Genomic DNA, 11,382 nt, shown 5'->3' on the forward strand with positions numbered 1-11,382 from the left:
ACCAAAGAAATTGAAACTTTATGAATCTATATTCAATTAATTTACTGTACAAATGATATCAGAATATTGTTACTAAGTAAGGTCAGGGGCACCAAACACCTGACCTGAACATATGTGTTTATAAAGGGTGGGGAGGCTGAGATGTTCTGATGAAGCAACCCTATCAGCAGAATGTAAAGCCAGACGTTTATCTGAGTCTCTCCAGCCCTTTGTACACCAGATACTTGAGAAATTAGAAGATGCCTTTTGTTTAACCCTCAGCTGTCTGGAGTGAATAATGATCCTGTAACATGTAGCTGCTGCTGGCTGCGGCCGAAAGATATGTCGTCATGTATTTTTAGATAGGCTACACATTTCCAGCATCAGGCCAAGTGACCCAAATACAGAAAGTTTGATTCTTATTTAGTAGGTCTGTCAATACTATTGTTGTCAGATTAAAATGCACTTGTATGTCACTATATCCAGCACTGCGCATTAAAGTTACATGACTGGTACTGAACACCAGCAGAAGTGGAGAAGCCTTTTTCTTCCAAGGTGAAAGAGTAATAATAGCCTACCAAAATTGTGCTTTTTTTTTTTTTTTTTAGAATTACATTACGTTATTAGCCTAATAGCTTATATACAGTTTAATGATGACTTCAACATATTTAACAATGTTAAAATTGAATAAACTTTAATGATGTAGTCCTAATTCAAATACAATAGATTAAGTGTTAATTTGTATTGTGAAATGTGGTATAGGCTAATCATTTTGCAGTAGAGCTCTACCGGATATTACAACACTGTTAAATAAATAGACTTGTAATGTTAAGATCCGAATATATTTTCATTGCGACAGCTACTGTGATTTTCTTGGCGCTTTTACTTTGAAAGGACGAGGCGGATGTAGCGTGTTTTCTCCGTTCACCTTGACGCAACAGCTTTAAATGGGAAAACCCTCTGTGCAGCCGAGGGAGTCTCCTTTAAAACATCTTAATGCTGACTAGGCTGCGGTCGCCGGAGCCGGGCACTTAGCCTACTATCCCCGCTCATATGCTGACGACCGGTAGGCCTGTTCTTCTGCCTCAACCCCACTCCCTTCCTTCCCTGTTTGTGTGTTTGTTTGTTGTTTACGCTATGTGTGTTTAGTGTGTATGAACGGGCTGTTTAATCTTTGGCGCTGGGACGTACAGTAGCCTATACCCGGTCAGCCGAACGACTCCTGACAGCGCCGCGCGGATGACTTTGAGTGGTAACCTCTCGCGCAAGAATAGCTCTCCCGGGTTAAAATTAGAGCGCTTTAGTCCGGGAATATGTGCGGATGATGATGAAGACACCGTAGGAGACCGCAGGCGCACAATGCGTCCGTGCAGCCACAGCCAGACTGCAGGTTACAGGACGTTCAGAGACCGGCTGCTCCCACTGTCACTGACAAACACAGTGGGTTATGTGGGCTTTGCATTTCATCATGCTCACGCAGGCCGAGCCTCCCTGCAGATTACTGGATACTAAATAAACACACAAGAGCTTAACTATTCAGATGAAATGGTGAATGGTGAATGTTTTTTCTTTGGTATATTCTTCTTCCAGGGTGAGGTTAGCGGTGTGTAGATGTAAGTTAGGCTAGATAGTCTGCATTCACAGGCTGATCTGGTGTCATTATCTGAGCCTTGTCAGGGTAGCTCCCTCCTCTCTGATCAGGCCCATGAAGATAAATTAGTGCAGTTTTCTTATCAAACTTATCCACCTGGTGTGACCCATAAAAGTGGTGTCAGGTGGACTCAGACAGTTATTTAATTATCCCAAAGTGCAAATGATCACCAAAGTAAATCAAAGAATGCCAGTGGAGTAGGCTACTAGTGCTTATTTACTAGTGATACATAAATACAAAGTAAATGTGGCATTTCCTTGAATTTGAGGAAGCCACTTTATATGCTTATTGTCATATTGTAATTATGTGTTTTGTATATATACACTAGTAACTAAGGTAACAGTGATGTTTTGAATAAAAATGGATTAACAAAATGAGATGTAGGCTACAGTATGATTATTGACAGGTTTTACATTAAATAGACTAGAAACAATAATGGAAACTGCACTTGAGGCTTCCACACTGTCAAGCCAAGATGTGGTATCTATAATATCTAAATCTAATTTATTCAATTCAGTTAGTTTAGTAAGACCATCTGTTATCCTACAATTAAATGTAGGCTATTCATTCAAACTATCCTGATAAACTATGCTAAGCTAAGTTGGTCAGTGGTCGGAGTCAACAACTTATCACGTAACTGATTTTCCAGGTAGTTTTTCCTCTGTTTTCTAGTTTCCTGTTTTATTTTTTAAAACAATTTCATATTGTACGTTATTTTTGTAAGTAAAACAGATGTTAATGTCCAAAACTCTTAATATTATGGACTAAACTCAGTGTAGTGGGATTTTTAAAAAGTGCAAATATTCCTACAAAATTTTTTGGAGTAGAAGTTTAGAGTAGCATAAAGTCAAATCCCTGAAACATCCTCATGTAGATTGTCCAATCAGTGCGGACAGATTTGCTTTTTACATCCCGCCACAGCTGGTTTGACATTGCTGCTCATGTTTGTTCCACTTATGGTAAAAGTATGCTGTGACATAACAGCCCCCCTCTTCACTCAAGTTACAACACGTGTGCAACAGTGGAAGCCTTGTGCTCCAAATATATATTGACTATGTTAATATTGAATTGGCACAGGTCTGAGACATAGGCTACTGTATATTGCCTACATATATATGTTTGTTTTCTCCTCAGTGTCTCTGTAGAGAAGTGCTACAAGTGTAGGGTGTTTGGGTGACTAAGGGCCGGCTTGTTTCATTGTGTAATGAGGTTCCTGTTAATGTGTTTTTTTCCCCACTAAGTGTAATGAGCTTCCTGTTTACATGTTGCTTTTATATCATTTAAACTTAGCTCCGCCCCTTTTCCTATTGTAAACTTTTATCTCCTTGTAGCTTACAACCTGATTAATAGTATTTTTACATTTTGTTCCCTCAGCCCATGAGTGTTTCTGTGTAGTTTAATTCAGCAGTGTAGCAGTGTACATGTTGGCTTTCCTGGCATCCTTCCAGTCACATATTATTTTTAGAGTGGGCTGCAATAAAAAACAACTGTGCTATTCTGAATCCCCCCAAAAAACCTTACTGACGGAGTTTTATTCCTTTTCTTAGAAAGGGACCACTCAGTATTTTCTACAGATGCCAAAGATGACGGCTCCATCAGGCCCAGCCCATGCAGCGCCACAGGAGCAGCGCTTCCTGGTGCTGTTTGACTTTGATGAGACCATCATCAACGAGAGCAGTGACGATGCTGTGGTGCGCGCTCTGCCGGGCCAGCGGCTTCCCGATTGGCTGAAGAACAGCTACAGGGAGGGGCATTACAACGAGCACATGCAGAAGGTGTTGGCCTACATGGCGGAGGAGGGCGTGTCTAAGGACTCCATCCATTCAGCAGTGGAGAAGATCCCTCCCACGCCCGGCCTGCTGCACCTGCTCCAGTACCTGCAGAGCCACCAGGAGGATTTTGAGTTGGTGGTGGTCTCGGACGCCAACATGTACTTCATTGAGACCTGGCTGAAGCGCGCCGGGGTGCATCACCTTTTCCGGAAGATCTTCACAAACCCAGCCAGTTTCGATGCGTCCGGCCGCCTCGTGCTGCTCCCTTTCCACTCCCACTCCTGCTCCCGTTGTCCTGACAACATGTGCAAGCAGGCGATCCTTAGGGAGTATCTGGTGGGGCGGCAAAAGGAGCGTGGTGGTGCGCCCTTCCAGAGGGTCTTCTATATTGGAGACGGGGCCAACGACGTGTGTCCCTCCCTGGCTCTGGGACCCAGGGACACGGCCTTCCCCAGGACGGACTTCCCCATGCACAGGCTGCTGCTGGGGATGCAGCAGGCCCAGGAGGCCATGTTCAAAGCAAATGTAGTTCCTTGGGCCAGTGGCGAGGACATTGTGCACAGCCTGAAGAAAATAACAAAGGAGAGATGAGATGTGTGTATTTGTGTGTGTGAATGTGTGTGTGTGTGTGTGAGAGAGAGAGAGAGTGAAAGGGGCGAATACAACAAAAGTGCACCAAGGTCTAGCAGGTATGCATGATTTCACATTAGCCACACTTGTTATAACTTACAAAGATTAAGACAAATAGTGTGAATCTGAATCTAATGTTTTAAAGGAATGGTTTGACATTTTGGGAGATTAGAGATTTAGAGATTTGCACTCTTGCTGAGAGGTAGATGAGACGATTGAGGCTTCACACAAAGACTAAAAACAGGAGGAAACACTGAACCTGACCAGTCTACAGGTAACACAATCCACCTGTAAAGCTCACTCACATCCAGACTATAGGAAGTCCTAATTCTGGTGAACAAATGCTACACTAAACTAAGTGGCAGTGTATTTTGCGTCCAGATAAGAGAGCGCTCTCCTCCTGTGAGTGTCAGCAAGAAAGTTTATGAGGAATATTTTCAAATATACAGTATATTTGTCTAAGTATAGAGAATAATGTAATTAATGAGTATTAAGTGTGTATGCAGTATTAAGCAGTAGTGCAGTATGCAGGACAGGACTTCAAGTTGAAATGTAATGAAAATGCAAATAAATAAGCTCAGTAGATATGATTTTGAGGCTCAGTAATGGAGATATGCAGTATTTAATGATGCACTAAGTTTTAATCAAGATGCTAAATGTCTTCTCTACCAAAATTATGTCTTGTTTGCTCTGGAGTGGAACTCAATCCAATGCACTCAGCTCATTTAAAGGGATAGTTCAACATTTTGGCAAATTGGCCCATTGCCATAATCGCTATAGTCATAGCAGTAGGTTCGTTACTTTTAATTGTCGGTGTAAGCTATTTTTAGAACGGAGGAGCGGAGCGGCAGGCTGCTCAGAGCTATGCTATGGAGGCTAAGGGAATTTCTTGGTTTTCCTCATCAAACTCATCAAATACACAATCCAACAACTCCAAAAGGCTGTCGTGGACAAGTTGTGACCTGCACAATCACCACGCTATGAGATAATAACGGAACGTTAAGAGACGGAGCTGTTTTAGAGGTAAATTCATGCAAAACCGCTGATACGTGTTGCGTTCAGGGACAGTTTTTCAGCAAGCAGACTCTGTATTTACCCTGTATTTACCTCTAAAACGGCTCCGTTTCGTAACGTTCCATTATTATCTCATAGCGTGGTGATTGTGCAGGTCACAACTTGTCCATGAAAGCGTTTTGGAGTTTTGGGATTTTGTATTTGATGAGTTTGATGAGGGAAACCAAGAAATTCCTTTAGCCTCCATAGCATAGCTCTGAGCAGCCTGCTGCTTCGCTCCGCCGTTCTAAAAATAGCTTACACCGACAAATCAAGGTAACGAACCTACTGCTATGACTATAGCGATTATGGCAATGGGCCAATTTGCCAAAATGTTGAACTATCCCTTTAACAGAACCATCCACTTGGATGTGAATGTAATTTACTTTACATTTGAACACCTCACTGCATCTGACTTTTTTTTCTTTAGCAATGTTAAATTTTGGGTCACATGTGCAGAGATGACGAGGAACAACTAAGAGATCTGATAAAGAATAACAATGTAAAACTGTTTTTGTGGACTCTGTGTTGAACGGAGGAATTCATCCAAGGCCACGACAAAGGACACACAAGCAGGATCAGGTGTTGTAGCACGATCTGGAACAAAAGACCACACATGTTGTGTCAGGGGGAGACATGGACAGCGTGGAGCGGGGATAGGGTGACGGAGAGAGAGACAGGCTCACTACCTGTGCATTCTCCACCATTTCTTACTGATACCTAATCTAGGGCTTGATTATGCAGCCGTAATCTACACCAGCATGTGATCCAAAGGGAGCACTGTAGCCATATGTCTGCACTTTGCCCTCACTGTTAAACCCTCTGTCTCTGAACAATGAAATGAAGTGTGATGAGATTTACCAATTGAAGATATCAAACTCTGCATGTAGTTAGTGTCACTTAATCCTATTCTAATGAATATTTGCATTGAACAATAGTGTTGACAAAACGTTGAGGGAGATTTCTGTTTTCTAAAAAGTCAGATATCTTCCTTGTGTTTGAAGGTATTTCCAGTTAAATTACGGTGTTGTGACAAGACGGTGTTGGCGTCAGCCTCTGGTGTATTTGCTTAATTAACTCAACATGCAACCTCATTTTTGCCTCACTAAATTCATGACAGGGACTGGGAAATGTGTTTAAAAATACATATTGCAGAATAGCACTTAAATTCACTGAATCTGTTTTTTTCGCATTTTATTATTATGTTCAAATTCAGGGACGAGTGGAATATTGTGTTGCAGGGTCCTACTGTTGTTTTTCCATCTTGTTTACAATAAGCAGTCTAAATCCCTACATACATATATACTGTGTATTTGTTGATTTGTGCAGCCTGTCCAAGGTTCACTGATACTGATTTTGTCAAATGACTTCAGGCCAGAGGCAGTAGAAATAACGGAGTGTATATTTGTACTCATTTTGTATTTTTAATATCCATTTGCTCATTACTGAAATACTTCTGCCTTGAAAAACAACTGAATGCTGTGGAAGTGCTGGAGATTTCCTCAAACCAGTGTTTTAATTTCTCAGGGAGTAGAAAAGAAAGTGTAAACAAGCAAACATATTCCTAATAATAAATAATAATAGCTATATTTATGGAGATGTGTTAAGTTGCACTTTCAGATTTGCTGCTCTAATTTGCTGCATTTGGAGCTTGGCCCTGAAATTCTTTGTGATTTAAACCTAATCCGTTCATGCTTTGTGATTCGAGACTAAAGTCCTGTGAGCTTTAGCCTTTCTGATGTTAGAACTATTAAATCTGTAACAACAGGTACGTCAGTTTATGTCTGTGTACTAATGAGACTTCCGTTGAGTTTGTGCAATAATTCAATGATATATACTTGACATGATGGTGACGAGATTCAAGAAGAAACAGGAAGAGAAACTTGACATTTACAGGGATGTGAAAAGACGCTACATTCTCAAACTACAGAGTTTTTAATATGATTTTAAAAACTAATGTCACAACAACCAAATAAAACGATGCGTTGCTAGGACTAATGAGCTGACTTTTTTGTGGTTTGCTGTCTCTTCTGGTGAATGTACTTTCAATCAAAACTACCAGTGTGTGTGTAATGCATTGTAACAGGAATATAAAGCCATTATCTGATTCATCTGGTTTGGTTGTGTACTTCATAACTGTGAGGCCTTCTCACAGTTATATCCCTGAGGGGTCATCATTAACAACACACACACAACACAAAAACACCTGTATACATACACGCACACACACACATATACTGTATGTACTGTATACTATATATACTATTTTAGCAGCTGATTAATCGTCATTGAAGTCATTTTTTACATAAAATTTCTCAAAAACTCCCATGTATAGCTTTTCATTTGTGAATATTTTCTGCTTTTGTCGCTCTATTTGGACTTGAATTGACATTCTTCCATCATTTTGTGCAATTTTATGAACAAATGATGAATCAGATTGAATTGAGCAGATCAAGTGATATCATCAAGAGAGCCAATTCAAATTAACGATGTTGTTTTGCAGTGACTTTTTCCAAGGTCAAGTGAGTGAGCTGTCAGTCTATAAAACACCACATGAAAACTGTACTGTGGGAAAGGGTCGCTGTGCCCTTGAAAACAGTGTGGGATGTGTCAGTGGAGATTGAGTGTTAAGGAGGATGACGACATTAGAAAAGTAAAAAATAGCATATTTTGAAGAGACTGAAGGCGATCAGAGGGATCCAGTTTGAGAAATTAGTCTTGAAAGGAAACAAATGGAGTGATGTATTTGCTGATCTCCGGTCTCTGTTCCAAGTGTGTGAAGAAATAATGTCAGTCCAGTGTCAAAAAAAAAAAAAAAATTAAAACAAGATGGTGGAGTTATTTAGGGGAAGTGTCAGTGAGCATGTAATCCTTCGTCTCAAAGTAGGTGACATGTTGATTTAGCAGCAGAGGCAGAAGTAGAGGAGGGAGGGCAGAGGAGTCATCCAGGCCACTTTCTCAACTTGCAGGACGTCAGTCAAGTGAAGACAAGAGGAACAGGATTAGAGAATGGACAAGGGCACAGACAGAAGTGTGGGGGTGGCAGGGTCAGTGGAAAGTCAGTCAGCAAGTACAGCGCGAGGAGAGGAGAGATGGACAGCAGCACTGAGATGTGATGATATGATGATGAGTAAATGTGTCACCATGGTGACCAGGGTCGTCACTCACGGGTGGATGCAGACCGCTGGGTGTAGATAGCAGGTCAGATATGGAGTATGATGACCACAACAGGGATTTGGTTCAAACGCTTTCTTTGGTCCAAGGATGAACTGATTAGATTTTGGTGGTCAAAGGTCAAAGGTTAATGTTGCAGTGATGTCACACATTACTGCTGTGGCCTCACAAACATAATATATCCGTGACAGCTTCAAGGAATTTCTTTAGATCTGGTTCAGACATTCACTTGGACCCGAGGGTGGATAGATTTTGAGAATTAGAGGGTGAAAGGTGAAAGGGCAAGGTCACTATGACGTAAAATAAACATGTTTTTGACCATAACTCATAAATTCATGGACTACGGTAATTAACAGTATAACTCTAGTTTTTAATAACGTCATGACATTTTATATAGTTGACTTCACCATGACATTGTAATTTTTCACAAAAAACACTTTCACATATTTCATGTAACTTGGCTGGTTTGTGGTGGTTAGTAATTCTTCTTGCAAAGTATTTCAAGTTTTTTTCACTTCTTTATACCTGTAACACTCCTTTAATTTAGCCCTCCTTTAACTGAGGTGACCCTAACCCAAACATACTCATACTAAGGTTGTAAACTTTGGTGAGATGAATGGACATAGATTTTTTGTTGTTGCAGGAGTCACAAGCCCGCTCGGTTCATCTCTTGACCAGAAGATGGCGCCAAATCTAGGTCTCAAAGGTAAATAATGTCCTGTGCTGTGACACATTTGTCAGGCCTTGCAATAGTCAGTCATTCAATCCACCAGTGAGATGTGTTACACTTGATTAATTAAAAAAAACAAAGTAACAAGAGCAGAAGGATCCTCTGGCATAATAATTCTTCTAAGTCTCTTAGACAATATGACAGCAATGGCTCAAAGGCTGTGTGTGCTGTGTGTGTGTGTGTGTGTATGTGTGTGCATACTGTGCTCCATGTCATTGTGCGAGTCTGAGACGCTGCTGAAGTCAGCCAAGTAATGTGTTGATTCAGCTTCTTGACTTGCAGAGAGTTGAGTCCATTTTGTGTCCATTTAGCCTGCTGTAACCTGCGTCCCTTTACATGGCCTCCTGCTCCTCCTCCTCCTCCTCCTTCTTCCTCTTCTTATTTGGCCACTGTCAGATCAGATAAAACACATTCCAGACGTCTTGCATTCAATCTTTTCAACATTGTTCTCTCTCTACATCTGATTGTGTCTCTTTGATTTATTTATTCTGTCACCCCCCCCCCCCCCCCCCCCCCCGTGCCTCCATGTCACTGTTGTCGACCATCATATTTTCTGTTGTCAGTCCAGCACCCATAATAATAGTGTCACAGACTTGACTGTAAGCTGACTGTACAAAACACTTATAGTCCTCTCTCTCTCTCACGCTGCATAATGTATCGTCCTCCTCTTCTTCTTTTCCCAATACGACTTCGCCATCACTCTCTGGAAAACCTCTCTATTAGCTGTTGCAACTCTCAGCTCGATTGATCGTACCAGCATTGATTCTTCAATTTAGGTCATATTGGGCCTGACATTGTAAAGCAAAGAGTACATGCTGTGTGTCTATTATGTATAAATAGGCAAAAGATAACTTGCTGCCCAACCCAATTTCCAATGACCTCTGGAGGTAAGTGAGCGGATAGAAAACCCAATTAGCACGAGAATGATGACGAATCGTATTTGAGGATCTCCAACTCGTCAATGATGGCCTCGCTGCGTCTTGTTGCACCTGACGCAGCCCTTCCCCCTCCAGTTACAGTGAGACACTCAACTGTTGAAATGCTTTAAATTGCCAGCGCCATCTGATGATTGCTTTTATGGATAACCTCATTGATTTTTCTCCATTCAATTACGCCTTCCGAGGTGAAAGATAACTCAGTTAAGGGACTTGATGCTTGTAAGAGGTCACTCTGAATTAGGATGTGTGCGCTTCCTATGCCAAAATGCTATCAGGCTGATTAGGGATGTGAGTGTTTCCAACCCTCTGCTCTGTGCTCGATTCTTCTGCTGATAGTGTTGGGAATACAATGCCAGACAAAAGTCGAGCTAAATAGCTCTGAGCTGCCGTGCTCCCTGTAAGAAACAGTCAGTTAGCAACAGATGGAGAGGAAAGGAAAGAGGGAAGTGTGGGCTGCATGTGTGAGCTGACATTTGCTCAACGTCCTTGAGATGAACAGTGGAGATTTTTCTTCAGCAACTGGGGAAAAAAAACAATGTGTGAAGTGTATTGGCATGTCCTTGAAGATGTTTAATATCAGGATGAAACCGCACTGTGACGTAAGAATCTCTTGTGTATTCATTAGTTATCTGCTGAAGCTGTAGCAGCGTGAGGGAAACTGAACACACTGTGGGATTAAAGGGCTACATGCATTGCAAGTTAAATTATTACAGTGATAACTAGGCCTATCTTAAAATCTTCACAATGATTCCTAGACAAGGATTTCCAAAGTGCAACCAAACTGTGTTTTTCATTGGGGCCACCACGTAAACTGTCCCCATCTTTTTAAACATTAAATGACCTGATACAGCTTCCTTTTTTCACCTCTTTGTCTAAAATTTGTGTTTTTTGTTGAGTGCATTTCATGGTGATAGGAGGGAATAGTTCCTGACAAATCTGGTTTTACAAATCCGCGTGTCCAAATAGCCTGATGGAAGAAGGTGAAACAAACTGTTGCTGTTTGTTCAGTCTGACGCTCAGTCTAAATAAAACAATGTGGTCAATACACAGTCTTTGCCCTTTGCATGAAACTCTGACTCACAACTCAACTCCACCAAAAGGAAACCAGAAGAAACCAGATACTTTGCAATGAACCTCAGCGGTCAAAACATTAAGATACAGATTACTGACATGTTAAACAACACATTTTTGACACGCTCTGCTATCTAACTATAATCTCGTCACATCTATAATAAAGCAGCCATGTGCAACCACCATGTCCGTGTGGATGCCATTTGTTTGTGTGAATGTCAATGTTTTTTGTTTTTTTTGTCACTGCAATCTTCCACATGATGAAAGACAAAGAAAACGTCAAGATAACCTGTGAAAATATGTGTGTACAGAACGACACAACATGCCTGTGGCACGTTTTATACAGAACAGAAGAACTGGTATTTCCAAACATGAAGACTTGTT

General features: G+C 41.2%; 1 protein-coding gene across 2 annotated transcripts; it reads left to right on the forward strand.

The window, feature by feature from the left end:
• Nucleotides 1-843: 843 nt before the first annotated feature.
• Nucleotides 844-4,027, forward strand: LOC146968195 (putative phosphatase phospho1). 2 transcript variants are annotated; one of them, XM_085762519.1, is made up of 2 exons: nt 844-1,045; nt 3,178-4,027. In XM_085762519.1, exon 2 carries the CDS (start codon nt 3,205-3,207, stop codon nt 3,991-3,993), a length of 789 nt encoding a protein of 262 aa, XP_085618645.1. In that variant the 5' UTR covers nt 844-1,045; nt 3,178-3,204; the 3' UTR covers nt 3,994-4,027. The 2 variants fall into 2 exon arrangements, with proteins under 2 accessions (XP_085618645.1, XP_085618644.1); XM_085762518.1 differs by lacking the exon at nt 844-1,045 and adding an exon at nt 2,057-2,110.
• Nucleotides 4,028-11,382: the final 7,355 nt, after the last annotated feature.

This window comes from Trachurus japonicus, chromosome 19 (assembly GCF_045865225.1).
Source record: "Trachurus japonicus isolate A0001 chromosome 19, Traja_1.0".
In the NCBI taxonomy this organism is placed as follows: domain Eukaryota; kingdom Metazoa; phylum Chordata; class Actinopteri; order Carangiformes; family Carangidae; genus Trachurus; species Trachurus japonicus.